The sequence below is a fragment of the Hippocampus zosterae genome, chromosome 21, assembly GCF_025434085.1.
Source record: "Hippocampus zosterae strain Florida chromosome 21, ASM2543408v3, whole genome shotgun sequence".
Taxonomy (NCBI): Eukaryota; Metazoa; Chordata; class Actinopteri; order Syngnathiformes; family Syngnathidae; genus Hippocampus; species Hippocampus zosterae.
Window position 1 is genome coordinate 5,853,394 of NC_067471.1, and position 20,649 is coordinate 5,874,042.

At 44.9% G+C, this 20,649-nt stretch overlaps 1 protein-coding gene and 1 long non-coding RNA gene across 2 annotated transcripts; both read left to right on the top strand.

Annotated features, from left to right (window-relative positions):
* The first annotated feature begins 1,924 nt into the window (after positions 1-1,924).
* LOC127594249 (uncharacterized) lies at positions 1,925-2,661 on the top strand. The gene is made up of 3 exons (XR_007960655.1): positions 1,925-2,062; positions 2,199-2,369; positions 2,429-2,661. It is a non-coding gene; the product is annotated as an uncharacterized LOC127594249 (long non-coding RNA).
* Positions 2,662-5,523: 2,862 nt separating this feature from the next.
* Positions 5,524-14,501, top strand: nrf1 (nuclear respiratory factor 1). Its single transcript, XM_052056181.1, has 11 exons — positions 5,524-5,687; positions 7,465-7,576; positions 7,663-7,807; positions 8,102-8,216; positions 8,295-8,421; positions 8,540-8,680; positions 10,232-10,390; positions 10,748-11,059; positions 11,131-11,288; positions 11,996-12,117; positions 13,797-14,501. The coding sequence occupies exons 2-11, from the start codon at positions 7,508-7,510 to the stop codon at positions 13,955-13,957; spliced, it is 1,509 nt and encodes a 502-aa protein (XP_051912141.1). The 5' UTR covers positions 5,524-5,687; positions 7,465-7,507; the 3' UTR covers positions 13,958-14,501.
* Positions 14,502-20,649: the final 6,148 nt, after the last annotated feature.

A 20,649-nucleotide genomic window follows, 5' to 3' on the forward strand; every position in this document is an offset into this window, starting at 1 on the left:
AACGGAAAATTGGGATCGAACCAAGGGCTCGTGATTCGTTGGCACTGTCTGGTACCGTTTAATTGCCTTTAATATTCGACCTCATTTTGTTCTTTCAGTTAGTTGAATTTAGCGAAATTGCCAAAGTATACACTAGTTAAATATGACATTCCGCAGTAATGTTCACATCGAGAGATGGCTTGATGGATTAGAAACTGCTTGTGACTCCGGTGACCTGCGTTCGAATATTCTGCTGTCCCAGGGCGTTTCATCGTTACTTTTTAATACGGCCTGGGTATGTATTGGTTGTAGAGGACATTTCGTGATTCAGTCGTCACCGAGAGATGGCTTGATTGCAAGGCTACTGCTTGCAATTGTGATGACCTCGGTTCGAGTCATCCTATGTCTCTGTATCTTAATTCTGCTTTTTGAACATTAACTGGGTATGTATTGGTTGAATATTACATTTTGCGATGCAACTGTGACCAAGTGATAGCTTGATGGTTAAGAAATTGTTTGTGACTCGGTTGACCTGTGTTCGAATCTTCTCCTTTCAGCTTTTTAAAAATATTTTGCCTGGGTATATATTCGTTAAATAGGAAATCTCGTTATGCAGTAGTCACCGAGAGGTGGCTAGATGGTAAGGCAACTGCTTGCAATTCTGAGGACAGGGGTTCAAACCTCCTCCTATCTTAATTCCTTTCACCATCAAAATTCGTTTTAAATATTGCACGGATAGGTATTGGTTGAATATGACATAATGCGAGTCATTTGTCACCTAGAGATGGATTAATGGTTAAGAAACTACTTACGATTCGAAAGTCCGTGGTTCGAATCCCCATCTGTATTAACGCCTTTCAGCGTCATGACTTTTTTGTTTTAGTTTTTTTTAAATAAAGTTTTGGGTTGAAAAAACCCGTGACGTCATCAACGGAAACCTATTTAAGGTGCGACTAATTGCCAGAACGTTCTCTCTCCACTTGGCTGACGGACTCCGGTTGGTAGACATGGCCCGATTGCTGCTCTCCACGCATTTTGACGACGGTCAGTATTTAAGGTGATTTTGACACATTTCAACGTCAAACGTGCCCTGAAGCAAAGTAACTTTGCAAAAAAGCAAATTTCTTTGCAGCATTTGAAGAGAAGCCCAGTTTGGCAGAAGGCAAGTTTCCAACTTAATTTGTCATTCCTAACCAAACAATCATCATCTGTGTCAATGGTTTGTCATTTCTGCTTACAGGTGTGCAGTTCGACTCAAAATGGCCGACCCGGTGTATCCTTTTATCAAACGTGGTTTCTTCAAACATTTTGTGACAATTGCCCAATTTCAATACAATTAACTTTGTTACCTTGTCTTGCAGGTCATCGAGGTGTCTCGTGGTCAAAAGTAAGGCGGGAAAAACACACACGCGCACATTCAAATTCAACTTTTTTCCCTTTTTTTCCCCCAGGACACAGATCGCGGGTGAGGTGTACTCTGTCCAAAATGTCATTTGTGAAAACTGACCTGTTCACGAAACGCTTTCAACTTGTTGTGGTGTCTTACCAAGCCTGTGTTGCAGTTTTCCTCTGTGCTGCTTTTTGAGGGCGCAATCACCGCAGCTGGTCGAACAAGATGGCGGCGTTCAAGGACAATTTGGGTTGGTGGGACTGCAGAACAAAATGGCTGACCAACACTTTGAATTATTTTTTTTTTGTCCTTGCAGGCTCGTGAAATGGTTTGGCACCATTTTTGCAAGTCGGCCTTGACAAATACTTGTACAAGTGAAGTGCTCCGCCTTTTTTTTCTTTGCAGGTGGAGAAAAGTAATTAAATTCTAAGGTAAGATGCAAACAAGCTCAGAAAATGAAATGGATGAGTGCTCACCGGTTTCCAATTTTCTTTGACTTTGTGTGCAGGGCGGCTTCCAGTCCAATGACGTGGTGGACAATCCTGGCGCCCCCCCCCCCCCCAAAAAAATTAACCACAGTATGTACTAAACCTTCCACATGCTCACGTTTGTTACCCTTGTGCTTTTGTCCGCTAGGTGGCATCCTGTGACCTTGTCCAGCAACAACTTTTTCATCGAGGCTGATCTTAAATGGTATGGAAGAATTTTTGCAAGTTATTGATAGAAGTTTGGCTTTTGTTTCTTTGCAGATGGAGAAAATAAGCCATGAAATTAAAACGTCGGCTGCAAACGAGCTCTCACCTGTCTCCAATTTTGACTTTGTGTGCAGGGTGGCTTCCAGTCCAATCGGCATGGTGGTAGACGAGACCTTGGCTGTGAAGAAAATGGAGATCCTGGGGGTGAAAGGTCAACGAGTTTTCAAATTGACAATGTCCATGTTCCTTGAGGTGAAAAACTTTGGCGCCGCCTGGGAAGAAGTCTTGGCCCTTTGCCTTGAAAGGTGTGTTCTTTTGAATGCTCAACTTTGCAAACATGATTTAATTCGTTTTTCTTCCAAAGGTGCTGAACATGATCATCTTCCAGTCTACTTTGCCGAACGTCTTCCTCACCGTGTCACCATCTTGCGCCGTTTGCTGCACAACAAGGTGAGGTAACTTTGTCTTGCAGGCGCCCAGGCTGTCCTCGTTGGCTGATGACCACTTCTCAAAGACTCGTCGCTGACATCCTACTTGTGACTTAAATGTTTGCCACTTGAACTCTGCAAAAAGAAATAAAGCTTGTTACAAATGCAACACTTGTTTGAACTCTTCTCATTCTTAAAACATTAATTTTCATTTTAAAAATCAAACTTTTTTTTCAGAATTTTTTTTTGCCCGGTTTTTTTTTCTGGATTTTTCCGGGATTTTTTTCCCCCAGAATTTTTTTAGGAAATTTAAATGAAAAGGGGTGTGACCATTGCAGACGAATGCTTTGATTTGCTGGTGGTTCCCAAAAGTGGGCGGGGTCGCAGCGGTGATTGGTCGAGCGCGAGAACAGGCGTGCCTATGCAAAACCGAGGCCACCCATTGGTTGAAAAGGGGGCGTGGCTATGCAAATTCTATGCAGATCTCTTTAATCCGATTGGTCAGTTTCGTGAAACCACCGGAAATATGCAAATATATGCAAATCCTCCGTTTCTGATTGGCTCGTATAATGAGGTGGGCGTGGTTATGTAAATGAGATGGACTCCCATTGGTCGGTCCTGAATGTGGGCGGGGTGCCGCATTCATCAGCTCTTGTCTTAGAAGATTTTCGGTCTCTTGCCCAAGATAACAAAGTCGGCTCATGCTGAGACCCCCTTGAGACAGCTCGTCAGAGTGCTTTTGGGTGAAAAACCAAAGTATTTGCCCTCGCTGTTTGAGGAACACTCTGCTTCCCACTCAGAAACACTCCGACTCAAGCTGTCCCATGCGACGTCTGCACATGAAATGACCAAGTTGGATCGGACAAGACGCCAAAAGTCTTGCAAGACTTACCCAGCAGTCCACTTGCCCTGAGAAAACAATCACGTGTAGGGAGACGCAATAAAAACGACAAGACTGCACTTTAACTTACACCATTTATTGAGGAGAAAACTGGAATGACTGTCACCCAGAAAGTCATGACAGGCTGAACATAGGAGTATTTTGAACAGCTTGCGTGTGACATCACATAAGCACATTGTGCAATGAGCTGGCCAGCCACAACATCAGCAAATGCCTCTTAACACCTTTGGCTTCATAGTGACACTGATGTGGACCCAAGTTATTTTTTAAAACAAGAATCATTAAAAAAAAGTCTCTTTTTCAGATATGTAATTTTAACAGTTTAAGATTGTCACAATTGTAAATAACAATTGTATTCAAGAAATGCTAATTATAAAGAATATCAGAAAATTGAAATACAAAAGAATGAATAACTATATATATATACAAACCAAAAGGTGTATACATAGAATAGTATAGTATACACAAGGGTAAAATATTTGATATGTAGATTTTTCATTTCTTCTGTTTTGAAAAATGATCAGCTGTTTGCTTATGTTATATTATTAATTATCATTTTATGTTTGAACATCACAAGTCATTAAACAATGTTTATTTCTTCATTTAAATAATTTGAATCACATCACAGTGACATTTTAAAAGGCATCCAGAACTTAAATCTGGTTTGAACTGACCCTGATTTGATCGAGTTATTTGACAACTAAAGCAAATACAAATATATTTTTAAATATCTTCAAGGATTTTTTTTAATAACTTGGGCCACACCAATGTCATTTAAAGCAAAACCACAAGTGTTTGCTCATGTCGTTGTCCAGCACATTTCTCCTCACTTTAACACAAGAGCAATGTCAAACACACAGGACACTGTCTACTCACGCACGTCCAAAGGAAACTTCCATCTGCTGATCCAAAACTCCGTTCCTATCATGCAAAAAATAAATAAAACAAAAGCAGTGAGCCACGTGCTTTCGCGCACAAACAAAATATTGTCAACATGCAGGGAAAACGTGCGAAAGTTGAGCGTTACCTGTGACAAAATGTCCGCAGCTGATTTGGATGGACAGCAGACAGCGTCGAGACGACGTTCTTTCATTGTGGTCCCCGACGCGCATGTTAACAATAAACAAGGACACATTTCGTGCTCGAGCGAATTAACCAACTGCGAAATTTGGTTATGCTTTTCAAGCACACCAGACAACGTTTAAGCAATCGCGCCAGTCAGCCCAAGAATTCCCTCGTTTCCGGTTTAGGTGGAGCTTTCACTTCCGGGGAATTTTGGTACAATTTATTTCCAACATGCTTAAAAATAAGAGGAGGGAATAAAACGGAAACTCGTGAAAAACTAAAGCACAATTATACCGTTTTCAAAAAAAGAAATAACGAACAAAGCAATACATTGAAGTAATCAATACAACATCGCCTTTTTTCTCCCAACTTTGTCTTCAATTTCCATACATTCTCGAATAAGAAACATCGAACATTCTTCGGAAGACATTCATTTTGATATTGCAGAAACAGAAACCTTACATTTACAAAATTCCCTTCAAGTGCACAGAAAGATCAAAACAACGGAGTTGATTTGTTTAGCTGTCGCTGAAAAATGACGTAATGTAGTCGATCCCGCTGTTTGTCGTCGCTCGAGTGATGACCAAACGGAGGGGGGCGTGGTCTCATTCATTTTAAAACGATGCCTTTCTGGACTATCGGAATTATTCCAGACAAAAGTACTTGGTGCCCTCTAGCGATCAATTGGGTTAATGTTCAGTTTTTTTCAACAGGAATATCAAAATTAACAAATATGTTCTACATTATTTTCTTGATATTATGTAATACAACTCCATAAAAATCTGTTTAAAATGTAGTTATTTTTTTTATTCATTTTAACTCCCCCACTTTCGAAAAATGACATGATCTGTGTCCGTTTCAAAAAAAATCGCATTGAGCAAAAGCGGCGGGCAAACTGTTTTTCCTCCACAGGTATCAAACCAGATTTCAAAATATATAAAATGGAGGATAAATTATCATTTTATAGCAGATGATTAAAAACATATTTAGTAATGTAATATTTTCTATGTGTTTGTATTCTGTTTTTTTTTTTGTATGTGATCTGCAGCGCGGGTGGGGGCAGCACTTGAACGTCTCACCAGTGCCGCTCACACACAAAGTGGCTACTACTGTTGCTGTTGTGAAGGAGTGTGTGTGTGTGCGTGTGTTTGTGTGTGCGTGTCGTCCATTGTTGCTCGGCTCCATCCCAGCTGTACGGCGCAGGCCCGAAGTAGCGCAGCCGCTCTGAGGTTCGTACCCTACCGCGCAATCTCCGTCTATTTCAGCCCCGGCGCAGCCGCAACGCGAACCCGGCAGCGTTGGGGGGGCAAGCGATGCTCTAGTCAAGATGTTGGCAGCCGCCGTGACCGTGAAAGCTGCACCGATCGTTTTTTCCCCCCCGTCACTGTTTTATCGTTGCAAGGGAGAAAAAGCTCAAAGACGAGAAGAGCTGTTGATAGGCGGCAGGAAGGCCGCTGCTAGCTTGTAGCTGTCGTTTAATGGCAATATTATCGCGCGGGATGGATGCTAAGTTCGCTTTTGGTGCCGCTGCGGCCTTTCGTTGCTTTCCCACCGAGCACCCGCGCGGTCGTGCATCCGGAATAACAACGTTATTACGACGCGGGGCGTATGTATCCTATTTACATCGATATGCAAAAGTGTGCAACGCCAACTGGTTTGCACGCTAGCCGGGTCGCTAAACGTCGGACAGGGATAGCGTGGTTAGCTTAGCATCACCGAGGAGTGATCAGTTAACCGGCGAGTCATGAAAGACGTTACGGATTTTGGTTGCATTCAGTGCAGTTATCCCGTTTGAGGAAGCAAACGTTTGCGTGCTCGGTGTAAAAATTATTTTGCCGGTTAATTTAGCTTGCTTGGCTTCAATAATGCACGACCAAAACATAAGGTACACCCAATGATAAGCAATACAGAAGGTGGAACGCTCAGAAGTGTTATGACGAGCTACTCGGTGTGTTGATAATTGTATTAGAATTGCACCGAATTAAACCTTGTGTTTTTAAGGATCTTATGTGCACGGGAAGGGCAATATTCTAAATTTCATGATGTAATGATGTTTTTCCCTCCACTCCTTGTAAGGAATACAGTATGTTCATAATAATAAATGCAAGTGTTCACAATGAGTCCATGCTCTTTGAGGTGTGTCACAAAAGTTCCACAACTGGTGCCAGGCGTCTGGCAGAAAGATTCATCACATCTTCAAAAACCATCAGAAGTGGAGTGGCTTTTTTGTCATTGTACTTCAAGGCGCAACCAAACTGAATAGCAGCTCCAAAATGTGGAAATAACAAAAAACACACCAATTCCAATATCAAAAGAAATTGAAAATATTAGAATGAGGAGGGTTTTTTATGTTTGTTGGTGTTTTCCAGTTTGCCACCCAAGAGCGATATTTTTCCCCACACGTATTTGTAACGTGTTCCGCAAAACGCACATGCAAATCTGTTTTACAATATAGCAGCCACATCTGTAAAACGTATTATTTAGATTTTTTCCATTTAACTCTTTTATGCACCCTGTAAGCTGTCCACTGTAGTGACCGCTGTCTCTGAAAAAGGTCAACATGCTCCATAAATCAGCATCAAAATAGCATTTGCAGTTGGTTATTTTTATTTTTACACAATGACATCTCAGAAAATGTGAAAAGTATCATCAGAGCAGAAACAAACTGATGTCACCCGTACCAGGGAGACGTCGCTGCTAAATCTCAAAACTGGTTGCTCCAAACGTTTATTTCGAGACGTGTTAGAGTACGAAATGAACTTTTACCTTTCCGTTGTCGAAGAGCGAGCGGTGGGCCTCTTGTAAATATATCAGATCGGAAGTGTTGAATCCAATCCTTCCTTGAGCACAGCAAAAAAAAAAAAAAGTATCAGAGTACCAAAGTGAAGCCATACCTTGAAATCGCTAACAAGCCCTTGCCTACTTCTGCAGATGACGTTGAATAAAGTAGATGCGAGTTATTGGTTCATCGACTTGTCTTTTTTTTTTTTTTTTGTCGATCCTCAGCCATTGGACCCTGGAACCAGCAGTGTAGACGAAGGTGTCAATCATGGATGATCACGGCGTTCACCAGACCGAACACATGACCACCATCGAAGCCAGCGCCGTCACTCAGCAGGTTTTACCCTGAAAAAAAAAAAGAGAGTGAAGTCAATCAGCCGTTAAATCAAACAGGTTCAATATTGCGAGTCGGATGTATAACAGGTGCACGTGACCACCTACGCTGACACGTCCATGATGAGCGCAGACGAAGACTCCACCTCCTCGCCGGACGATGATCCCTACGACGACACAGACATCCTCAACTCGGCCGGCAATGACGAGGTCACCGCCCATCTGGCCGCCGCAGGTTGTGCTCAGGATTTGCTTTCGAATTCAAATGTTGAAAATGTTATGTTATTGGCTGCCCCCACAAAAAACAACAACAAAAACACTGTAACACTGAGTAAAATAAAATTCAAAGTTTGAACATCACCAGAAATTGATGTAATGTTTGAAAATGTCCACCAGGTCGCGCCACTGCCTTATTTTCCTTTTCGATCTATTTAAATTTCAACTACTTTCTGTATTCCTGAATGGCTGCTTCAGGAAAACTTCCAAACTGTATTTGCACTTACATTCTTGTCCGCCGTTTCCCCTCCAGGTCCCGTCGGCATGGCAGCAGCTGCCGCTGTGGCGACGGGAAAGAAAAGGAAGAGGCCCCACATCTTTGAATCCAACCCGTCCATACGCAAAAGGCAGCAGACGCGTCTCCTCAGGTAAGCTACAAACACCCTGCGGCGAACTCAGTTCAGTGGTGTGAGCGTTCAGGAAGTAAGTGGGTGGTTTGCAAACAGGAAACTGAGGGCCACCCTGGACGAGTACACCACCCGCGTGGGCCAGCAGGCCATTGTGCTGTGCATGTCCCCCAACAAACCGAACCCAGTCTTCAAAGTCTTCGGCGCTGCTCCGCTGGAGAATGTGGTGAGTGCGCCTCGTCTCACTCGGGTCAAAAATAACTCAATCATAACTCATAATTCCGTTATTTTTTGGGGGTTCACCTCACCAGATCTCAAGGTCTGTTTTGTTGTGTGTCGCCCAGGTGAGGAAATACAAAGGCATGATGCTGGAGGACCTGGAGAACGCCCTGGCCGAGCACGCCCCCGCCGGAGGGGAGCTGGCGTCGGAGCTGCCCCCGCTCACCATCGACGGCATCCCCGTCTCTGTGGACAAGATGACCCAAGTGAGGCTCCGCTTTTGCTCGCGTATGGTTGGTCATGTCGCATGGATAGAATTCATGATCATAAAAAAAAAAAAGAAGAGTGAGGAGGGATTTAATTCGAGTTTGGACCGCAACTTGCATATCTCTGATGTACGGGATGAATTGGAGCCAGTCACAAGAAGAAGTCATGCCACAGACAAACCTCTGGATTTCCTGAAATCAAGTAGTCATGCTATATTCACTGTAAGAATTCACCCCGAGCCTGCAGAGGGCGCCCTTTGGCAACATCACAGTCCAACAAAAACAATTTTGCCCTGTTAAGACAGCGAGCCCTTTTCTAAAAGTATCATAATTTGTAGTTACCTTAATGAGCACAAGGTAGGTTCAGTGAGGTTCAAATTTGCCGGCTGCGTGAATTTCCCCACCCTCCCACGGGAGCCCGTCTTGTTTACACGCCACTCCCAGGGCTGCTGATGTTTCCTCTGCCCAGTTGCCAGTGCGGCACACACCCTCTGGGACCATCGGCGGGTGCGCCGCGCGGGCAGGTGTGTTTGTCTGGCGGAAGGATGAGATTAGCAGCAGTAACCTGTTGCCTCACTCGCCTTTTAAAGGGGGTTGTTTTCGTGCGGCAAGCTGGTTTGGATGTGTGGCAACGTTTGCCCCAAGCGAGCATGTGCCTGTAATTAAACCCCCAGCCAGGTTTGCAAAGCTGACCCGGCAACATTTTAGAAGGTGCCACTGAACACACTTGCCAGTATCACGACAGCAGCAAAAGGAAAGGAAAAAATGCAGTTGATTCACGGCGCACTGGGCGATTTAATCTGCACATGACCAAATTTAGTGATGTCAAGGCAGGCAGCCGCAGCGATATAATCCCCCCCCCCCCCCCCCTGCGGCGATGCTCCCATATTACCAGGACGCCGAGGGCGTCGGCACTAAAGCGCACCCCCGAGCCTGCCAAGCCAGGGAAGTGATGACGTGACGACGCAGGGCTTAGCGGAGCCCACGAGCGCATTCGTAGGCTCAACAATGCAATCTGTACATGAAGGATGACATTCAGTAAGACGTCCTTTATGAAGATTGCCATCTGTCTGAATTTGGCCTGGAAGCTTCTTTTGTGCTTGTTGTCAAATGACCACAAAATAAAAAGTATTTCACGTTGGATATTTGAAGCTAGCATGATTAGCATCGATGTCACCAAGGGAATTATAATTGACAAGAACTAACAAAATAACAAAAACTAACCCAAAACAACAAAAACAAATTCAAATTTGGAACAATGACTTCCAAGTGAGTCATGAATGAATGAAAGTTGACTTTTCAACACGTTACGAGCCTTAAACGGCGTTCTATTCGAGTCGTCGGAAAGTTCTGGCCGACACATCAGCCTGGTGCCATGTTCATAGATTAGTCTGTGACTCGTTCCCCTTTTTAGAAAGCGTGTTGCTATTTTCAGGCCGTAACCTCCCCGGCATGTTTCTGATCAATACTTGTATCGCTTTTTTTTTTCTTTGCTCTTCAAGGGCGCGTCCGTGTCATGCTCACCCGTCTCCTTCTTCTCCTTTGCCGCAGGCCCAGCTGCGTGCCTTCATCCCGGAGATGCTGAAGTACTCAACGGGCCGAGGTAAGCCCGGCTGGGGCAAGGAGAGTTGCAAGCCCGTTTGGTGGCCCGAAGACATCCCTTGGGCCAACGTGCGTAGCGACGTGCGATCTGAGGACCAGAAACAGAGGGTGAGAGGATGCGGAGGCGGGGTGCGCGCTAGATGAATTTCCCCCGTTTCTGTGATCACAATTTTTATTATTATAATAAACTACCAACACTTTACTTTTATATATAACATGAAAAAGCAGAAAATAAATGAGTTATAAAGTAAAATCACAATATATTCCAATCATGGCAATTAAAATTAAAAATATGTTCCTGCTGTTTGCACCTTGGCCTCTTGGGGGCAGTGTGGTGCCGTGCACGCAAATATAAAAAGATTCGAAGAACAAAGTTGTGATTGAGCCTAAATATAAGGATATAGTCAGTAGGGCTTTAGCTAATGATCGAGTCGAACGACTTCTGGTTGATGCACCCCCCCAAAGGTGTCCTGGACGCAAGCGCTGCGGACCATCGTTAAAAACTGCTACAAGCAACACGGCCGCGAGGATCTGCTTTACGCCTTTGAGGAGCAGCAGATCACCACCACCACCGCGCAGCACCACCTGACCACCGCCCAGAGCATCGCCCACCTTGTGCCCTCACAGACAGTGGTACAGACCATCAACAACCCCGACGGCACCGTGTCGCTCATCCAGGTCGGGACGGGACACACCGTGGCCACGCTGGCCGATGCCTCGGAACTCCCCGGCGTGACGGTGGCGCAGGTCAACTACTCGACGGTGGCGGACGGCGAGGTAAGCGAAACTATGCCCGGAATCGATCAGAAATGGAAAAAAAACTCATTCTGATAGAACGGACTGCCTAGGTGGACCAAAACTGGGCCACCATCCAGAGCGGCGAGATGACAATCCAAACCACGCAGGCGTCCGAGGCCACGCAGGCGGTGGCGTCGCTGGCGGAAGCTGCCGTCGCCGCCAGTCACGAGATGCAGCCGGGAGCCACCGTCACCATGGCGATCAACAGGTGAGGAATGCGGCCATTTTGGAGGTCGAGATGAAGGGCGTTTCCGCTCACTTCAATGGGGAACGATGATTTGAGCGCCTACATTCGGGACAAAGGAAATTCAGTCACATAAAAATAAAATGTCCTCGGCTTCTTCAAATTTTTTTGAGGATTTTTTTGGGGGGGGTGGAGTGCGTCGCTAACCGAATATGCTAGCATGTCAGCAGGTTTCCCAGCGCCAAGGTGATTGTGTCACAAATGGCTCAGTCCCATTGGGGCTCGTTACCTGCTCCCACCTGAGTCCTCCCACCATCACACCTCTACCTGCTATAGTCTGCAGAACATTTTGTTTTCCTACTTTTTTTTTTCCCCCAGTTTACAAAGGGTCTTCATCAGTTCATATCCAGAGCCGGCTCGTGCTAATTCGGCCTGGCCGTGATCTGGTTAATAAAATGGCTTTGTTAGACGCCGCAGCACCTGCCACCTTCAGAGGGCTGTGACAGATTCTCTCTAAGTCCAGACTGGAAAAGCCTCTTAGACGCCTGCTCCCCCCCCCCCCCCCCCACCCACACACATTTCCCAAATAACCACCACCAGACAAAATTTACCTCCAATTCTGCACACGTAAGCCTTACATGTGCTGATACCACAATGACTGATTAAATTCCTACAGCATTTTTTGGGGGGTGTTTTTAAACACTGTGGCTTAAACATATCGTCTTTTCTAGCGAGGCGGCGGCCCACGCCGTGGCGACACTAGCGGAGGCCACGCTCCAAGGCGGGGGGCAGATAGTCCTCGCCGAGACGGCGGCCGCTGTTGGTGCGCTAGCAGGGGTGCAGGACGCAACAGGTATTCTTTTTCATCTTCACTATGTCATCGTTCCTCGATGGTTTTGCTCGCATACGGGACAACAGGCCTTCCCACCAGTCGGTGGCCCTAATTAAACAAAAACATTTAGATGGTAGATATATCCAAGACCAAACATTTCGCCCTACCCACACTGTTAACACATTTTAGCTTAATGCTAACATATAATGCGAAAACACATTGACAGAGCTAAAGAAATTAGCAGATATTCCAGCAACACATACAAGAGACGAGAATACTAAGAGACACTAAGGGGGGCCGGTGGACACGAAGCGTAATCTAACGGTGACACAATAATTTATTCAATGTTCAGTCTTGCTCTTACGCTGCAGCCAATTAGCGTGGCACAGTTTTAAGCTTCCCTCCGCTGGCTCCTCCGAGGCTAATCTACTCCGTGCTGATGTGACAGATGGCGCATGTTGGGCACACAACTTGTTGCGTCACTCCCGTCTTTCTCTTAATGCTGTGCAATTTGTCATCACAGTAAAATGGCCGCTATTTGTGATCATCAATCACACACAACATACAGCATTTAACAACATAATTTCGAATTCAACTTACGGGCTCTTTAGGTAATACAATAATTTTTATATTTCAATGGCCAATCAATCAATCAATACAACAAATGAGCTTTCAAAGCCTGAGTCAGTCAATCAAAGCTGTCACTGGTTCCCTCAAGGGCCTCCCCCACCCTGTCCCCTACTGGAGAGCATTGAATCACTCCATTACGAATCCACGTCTTATCTCGAGGACCAGCTGTCAATCCGCGCTTATGCGTCAACTTTCGCGTTCGTTCTGAAGCGCCCGCGCGCGCACACAATGACATCGTCCGCGACTTCCCATCTGATTTGACCAAAGACGCCTGCGAGGAAACATCACGTCCATTTCAAAGTGACCGCTTGCTAAACGGAGCTGCGACGGGCAGTCCTTCCGCCCGCTATTGACCTTAGCGAGCTAATCACTCGAGTGGAGGGCGCCGTTTTGAAGTGCGCCGCCCTGCTGATTGGCTCACGCACACATGCGCGCGGCCCTTTTTAACGTCTTGGCGACGACGTCGAGGAGTGGCTACTCGACGCGGGCCCGCCATCGGGGGGGGGGGGGGGCAATAATATAAGCCCTCCTCCACTCTGTCACCAATCACTAGCAAGTGGGTTTAGCCAGAGTGGGTCCGACAATTAGCCCTCGGGATTTGAGCTTTGTAACTTTAAAAACAATTACGGCTGCATGCGGACGGCGGTGTGCTTTGGGTTGGTGACACGGACAGATTGGAGGGCGGAGCGGGAGGCCCACGTGATAGCGGCGGTAATCCCTGCAGACACTCACAGCTGTGTTGGGAGGAGAGCTCCATGGATGTTCAATTGCGCCATTGTTCTGACACGGACGATCTGAAAGACTAGATCAGCACTTGAGTGAGCCAAGGCGTAGACACACAGGAAAAATTTGGCTTTGGAATGAACCTAAGAATGCACTATAGTGGATTTAAAGTGAATATTTTTCACAGCTCAAACACGTACTTTAAGAAAGATGCTCAGGAGTGTAGTTATTCCGCTTATCACTGTATTTCACTTACATGAACAAAGAGAAATGGTTGGTGTTACTGGACTACATAAGCACATATGGCAGCATTGATAATCAATTCCGGAATGTTCACCTGCTTCCAGGTCTGGTCCAGATTCCAGTCAGCATGTATCAGACGGTGGTGACGAGTCTGGCGCAAGGCAACAGGCCCGTGCAGGTGGCCATGGCGCCGGTAGCCACGCGCATCGACAGCACGATGACGCTGGACGGCCAGGCGGTGGAGGTGGTAACACTGGAGCAATGATCCACCCGGAAGAGTGAATTCCAGTTCCCAACTCTGTACAAATCTGTTTTTAATTTCAGGCGGAAAGTACACGTGACGCGTCCTACGTTTACTTTGTAAAATGATTTTTGTTTTGCTTAGGTATTTATTTGCTCTTTAAAAACATCCTTGAAAATGAACTAAAAACGCCTCACTGGTACCTGCACTCCTTTCTGTGTACTCCACTTGACAATAAAATATTACTTTGGATCACATCACTGTACTCAGGAAGTACATCCGTTTATTTTTTTTGTTTGTTTCTTCATATTGGAAGGCTGTAATGCTTTCTCCTAAGCAGACGTTTAGTGTATAAAATCACGGAATTTTTTCCTGTGCTGTGCCATCCTCTGTGTTCCTTATTGTATATTTCTTTTGCGTCTTTTCAACATTTTGACTCTATCCGTATGTAAATTGGCTTTGTCAGGATAGACGGTGTAGTATGTTGTACAGACTGCGTCATGACCTTTCACAGAGGGATTTGTGATGGAGGACAAGAATAATAAAAGTTACTTGACTTTTAACATTTTCCATTTGTTGAACTTTGTATTGTGTACTACTACAAAATAACGAATTAAAGAATTAAACCTATAAATATAAACATCCCTTGCATGCCATAAAAAGATGGTTTTATCTACATTATCTGCGGCTTGCGTGGAAAAACCGGCTCAACATTTATGCTAATTGTGACTACTTAATTTGCATAGACAGTAATGAAACGTAACATGCTTTCTTAACCTTATTTTCATCTATTTAAATCCATATCCATAGTTTGGAAATCATTCCTGATTAATGAATCACATTTAGTGAGTAAAAAGAGCTCTAAATTAACCCTAATACAGCTAGCGACATTAAGCTAGCTAAAAGCTAATTAGCGCCGACGCAAATATTGATTTGACGTAACATCTTTTTACACCTAAATTTCATTTGTTGGATTCAGATACATGGTCAATATCGTATTTAGAAAGAATTGACTTACATAGGCACCGAGTGTGGGTAAAAAAATTGTTTTAAAAAGGCTCAACATGAATGCTAATGTGAGCCAGTGATGCGACAGGACGAAAGAGCGAAATTCAAATTCACAGATGCCAACAGCAGTGGGCGCCAATCGTGTCGTTTTATTTTTATTTATTTATTGTCTTACATAACGCTACTATAGTTTGTACTGCAAGTTTTTTTTCTCATTTTTGTAAACAAATAAAATTGAATAATAATAAAAATATATTTTGAAAAAAAATTGCATTTACCATCATCACAGAACACATCCATATTCAATGTTGAGGCCTTTTTAGCCTACACTAATTTAAGAACTTTAGAACTTCTCCGCTAGCATTCCATGCTTCCTATTGCCCTTCTCCCTATCATAAAAGCGTTCGAGCCTCCACGTTCTCCTCACCCAGCAGCCTCCCTGCCGTGACAGACAGGGCCGTGATTACATCATAAGCCGCCCCAACCTCCTCGGCTTTAAAGCCTGGGATTTGCCCGGAGGGGGTTGTTGCGGGTGTGGGGGGCCTTCTGTTGCATACACACATAGTGAGAGAACGGAGAGGGAGTGAAAGAAGGGCGCACGGGCCTTAATCTATCAGGCATCATCCTACATCCCACGTCCTCCAGATTAAAACCGAGGCCAGGTTGCGCTCGCCGTGATGAAACCGTTTTCCTCCTTTGCCGCTGTAACATTCAGTGAAATCAAACAGTTTGACAGAACGTTGTGCTGGGCGTGTGCTTTCTTGGAAAAAGGCCTCGTACCTCTTGGGGTTCTCCCGCTACTTAGCTAAGTGCAGGAAATCTTTCAACTGCACCATTACAACTTTTAAATTCTCCCTCACGTGACCAACTGACACTTTTCCAACCTCTGATCGGTTGATCTGAGCAAAACCAAACGCACGGGCCGCTCCAGCTAAACAAGCTCGCTTACAGTGGATAAAAAGGTTACAGATGCTGCCTTTGACTCAGGCCTGGATGTCTTTTTTTTTAATAAATAAAGCATCCACTCTATGCAGTGAAGGTGCTGGATGTAGGATTAGTGCATCCAAAGGAAAGAAGCTATTGATTTGCCGGGGCTCGACGGGTCCTTGTAGCCGGCGAGCCACGCACGCGGGCGCACACTCCAGAGCCGAGCTTTAATCTCCACTAATCGTTTCTTAATACGCACATCCCGGGCCCTGCACGCAGGCAGGAACACAAGCTGGTGGCCAGCCAAACCCGGGAGAGGAGACACCACCTCCTGTAGCTTTTGGAGTCAAATTTACAAGTTTGAACAAAAGTATTGAGACACCGCCATGACGCAACGATTTTATTCATTCATATTAATTGAACTAAAGAAAAGAGAGAAGAACTGAACCGAGTTTGGTTTGTCTAAAAAAAATAAAGTGGACTAAAACAAGAATGAACAGGTTAAGATATTATCACACACCTGTTTGCAGTGTGTGCGACGACAACAATGAAGGCAAGTCATTTTAAGAGTTGTTTGGCCACTTCTACGACCATCCATATTCCAGGCATTGAGTGACAGGTGTGTCCCAATACTTTTGCCCGCACAACGCCCTTCCCTTCCTCACCTTTCCCAACTCGCCAGTCCAGACGGCGCGTAACCATAATCTCATTGCGCTAATGCCCGGTAGCACAGGCGGCGCACTGTCTCCCCTGGCGGCCTCTGTGGATAAACGTGTGCGAGAGATATGGAGGAAGGAGGAGAACAAGGGGGGGGGGGTAGATTTTGGTGGGCTGAAAAATGCGGCTGTAACTCGAGCCGCGCGGCCCATCTGGAGTAAATGGCCCACAATGCACTTGGATGCAGAGAGGGATACAATGAATCAGTCTTTTTTTTTTTTTTTATTGCGCACAATACAATCATCACATGGCGCCTGCGTTGCTAACAATACAAAATAAAATATTAGCCGAATGGGAAGTGCAGCCTTATAAAGCTTGGGATTTATATACCGGCAGATAAAGAAGGTTTAATCCCCGCATCCCGCTGTCACCTACATTAACAGAGCCTGACCCAGATAGAGGCAAGTGCTCTCGGCCTTGAACTGTTCATGGCGCTGACCGCCATGACAGCTTTTGGGAAAGCTACTCTTTTCTTTGGGAAAGGGAAGGGGAGGGCCGCAATGAAAAGGGAAGGGTAAGATGACACCGTACCCTCGGCTAATTATGCCACGGAGCTAAGAGAGGCAAGAAGCAAGGGGGGGGGGGGCACGCCACCGTTTGATCACGTCGTACTGGCTTTGTTTAAAAAAAAAAAAAGCTTCGATTTGCGATCTGCCTGCGATAATGTCACCGCGGAAACCGTCACCATGTACGCGCCACGCATTTGCATCATCCCACAAATGGCGTCTTTCTGCAAGAATCAAGTCCCATTTGGACACATAAAGGACACTTGGTTAGGTACAGCTGGGCAGCTTTTTCACGGAGATGCCATGAACAACATAAATGTAATGTTTTTTGGGGGGGGGGGGGTTCTTTAAGAAGCTAAACCACACGCTTAAATATTTTTGCTCTCGGAAAAAATACGCGAGGAACAGAATTAAATAGAATGTAAAGAAGATACGTTGATGAAGTCATCATTTTTGGTCTGCACAACGTTGCCACTAGGGGGTGCTAAAATACAATCACAAAAATACAAACGAAGAAGACTTTCACAACTACTACGACTCAGTAAACTGCAGTGATATTAGTAATTCTTCGCAGATGGATAAAGATATGCATGCAAGTATTGTTTTATTAGATTTTTAAATTATTTTTTGTTGTTGTAAATCTTTACATTTTTTTTTCATTTGCCCCAAAGAAAACAAAAGAAAAACCAAATTTGTTTTTACCTGCACTGGTCTTGTTTGCCATCCTCCTGGAAAGCGGGAGCTATGAGGCTGTGGTGTGCAGGGGAAGAACCCAGCGTCACCCCGCCCTTCACCACCAACAGCCACTCACTCATTCAGCTTGGGACTGGAAGGAGGTTGCAGCACAGAGGGATGTAGGGAACGTGAGGGGCGGAGGGGTGGGGTCTTGGTTTTCTCTCTTGCAGGTGGAGGCTCTCGAGCAGTAGTTGGCAAGTCTAGAACCACCGGATCCTTCTACCTCACCAGTGTGAGTTCTACCATTGCCAAACACCACCGGAAAGCTGCCCGACGATAGACTCGTCAGCCATCGCGAGTCCACCAAAAGTACGTCAAAGCGTCGCATGTCTGTCTTCTCCCATATTGGCACCACACATAATTGCTCAAAGCATATTTACAGCAGCAAAAATGTGCTAGTGCCAAAACGGGCACAAGAAGAAACAAGGAGGAGAGACTGGCGCTGCTGTAATCAAGAGGAGATGTCCATCCGAGAGCGCGGCGGGCCACAGTGGTTCTTTCTCTGCTCTGTTTATGGCCCTATGGTAATTCACTGATAGTGAGCTCTCACAGTGAATTCTACCAGTGCCATACACAGAACAGGAGTCAATGTCAAGACTGCCGCGGCCGCTGGGGGAAAAAACCTGGAGAGAAGAGAGAGAACAGATGATAGGCAGAACCGGCAAAGTCCAACAAACAGACACAACACTATGTTGGACGGGACTGAATGCCTGAGCATGATATTTCAGGAGCCACAACCTGTCATAATGGCTTCACAATTGAAATATAAATGTTTGGCAAAACAGTTTAAAAAAAAAAAAGAAAAACCTTGAATGAAAAAATATTATATGATATCTAAAAAGGCCCCCTTGTTGCTACGAGAACACGAGTGATGCTCTTCCAGCGGAAACGGGTTAAAAATTTGGTTCAGTCAAGTTCAGTCGCTTAAATTAACATCAGGCAATCCAAGCTACATTGACCGACTGATCCCTGAAAATGGCCGCCCTCAGGGTCAACCGAGGACACTGCGGCAAAACTACGGCAAAAAAAATAAATAAGAATACGCAGTGGGCTAACATTGCCATTTTGTGTGTAACGCAACCTCTGCAGTGATGCGGCTTTCCTGACTTGTGGACGCCGTTGCCGGTGTCCCAGACGCCCTAGACGCCCCACCCTTTTCTGCAGCCATTATCTTGCTCACCCTGGGCCCATTCCATTGATCCCCGGCCATTCAAACTGCGTGCTAAGTGATTCCTCAGACGCCCCAAATGGCTCCCATCGCCATTTCCTGGACTCAATCAATAGCACTAAAAAAGAGGCACCGAAAGAACCGCTGGTCCTGTTTGGTTATCTAATGAGCTTACAATGACATTAAGTTTATTTGGGGGTGGCCTGTGAATTACGAAAATAAATTTAGTCAAGTCATCACTTTGAATTATTAAATTATGTCTTATTGTCATGACGTCATCATGGCATACTGTCGTTACTGCAATATCCGTTTTTAAATATTTTTCTTTCAACCTAGATCAAAATGAACATGTAAAAATAAAGATATCACTCACCCGTTCGTCACTTATATTTTGAGTGTTATTATTGTTATTTTTCGTGCCATCGTTAATAGGAGCTGCTGCAAAGCCCCATCCGCTTAATCGCATTTGTGACCCGCAACTTCGACGCTTGTTTCCGGAGGATTTATAGTTCGTGTCATGCAAACCTTGACTTGAAGTCGAAACTTGGGGGAAAACAATAACGAAATAAAAACGAGGGGGCTGGGGGGTGAAATCGTTTTCTCGCTGACCATCCCCGTCACGACAACGATGCCATTAACTGAATGTTTTTTTTAATATTTATATCGTGTAACTGTATAAACGGTATCGGCGTTCATGGCGGTGCTCCGGAGCAGGTGTAAAAACAGGTGCAACGCAATTCAAACATGAATGTCAAATAAAGACAGATAGACGGCTGGAAAATAAAAAAAAAAGTTTAAAAAAAAATTTATAACCACTTCACTAAAACGATACAGCTTTTTTGGTCAACATTTTTACAACTGATTTCAATTTAAAATTTTTAATTTCAAGAAAGTCAATGCCGTGTTTTTTTTCCCGTATGAGCTTTCGGGCTGTTTTATAGAGAAAAAAAGATGAAGAGACAGCGGCAGTGAAATTATGATAAATACGAAATTTCGTTCATACCTTATTGCGGTTCCACAGCGTGGTGCGTCATCGGGGGTCTGCTAACTCGAGTGCATTTAATCTGCAATTAATATGCTTTCGGTTAAAAAAAATGAAAAGAAAAAAAGTATGAGTGCCTGCTGTGCGTGCTCACGAGAGGCAGCGCACAATTCCAATGAGACAAAAGACGAATCCGAGCAGCGTCGTCAACTTCCTGAGTATCAAATGTCAATTGGAGCCTCACTCCAACTCCTCTCCCCGCCCGCCTCCCCCTTGCTCCCTCCCCCTCTTCCTCTTCCCTCCCCTCTACCTGTCGTGCACCTTTTTTTGAAATGCGCATGCGCAAAAACGGAGCTCACCACTTCCGCAGGTGGCTTTTAAAAATGTCCCCCTTCCAAGCACCCGCCCTGTTCGAAGTGTTGAATATTTCTTTAGTGTAAAACGTATCCGACACATTTTAGCCCCTCCTGCCCCATTTTAGGATTAAACGATTTCGTGGCATTTTCTCATTCAGAACGCCCCTTTTATTTATTTGTTTGGTTTGTCCCAAACACATCAAGAACAGATTTATGTCACCTCATCGCTTTCTTATTTTTTTCTTTTTTCTTCTTCCTTTCCTTTTTTTTGATATGTACATTTGCATTTTTGTGCGGACCAGTTACTCATCTAAAGG

Coding starts and splice junctions, on each gene's coding strand:
- nrf1 (XM_052056181.1), top strand. CDS start 7,508: ATGGATGATCACGGCGTTCACCAGACCGAACACATGACCACCATCGAA. Junction 10,391..10,747: donor CTGAGGACCAGAAACAGAGG/GTGAGAGGATGC, acceptor ACCCCCCCAAAG/GTGTCCTGGACGCAAGCGCT. Junction 11,060..11,130: donor CGACGGTGGCGGACGGCGAG/GTAAGCGAAACT, acceptor CGGACTGCCTAG/GTGGACCAAAACTGGGCCAC.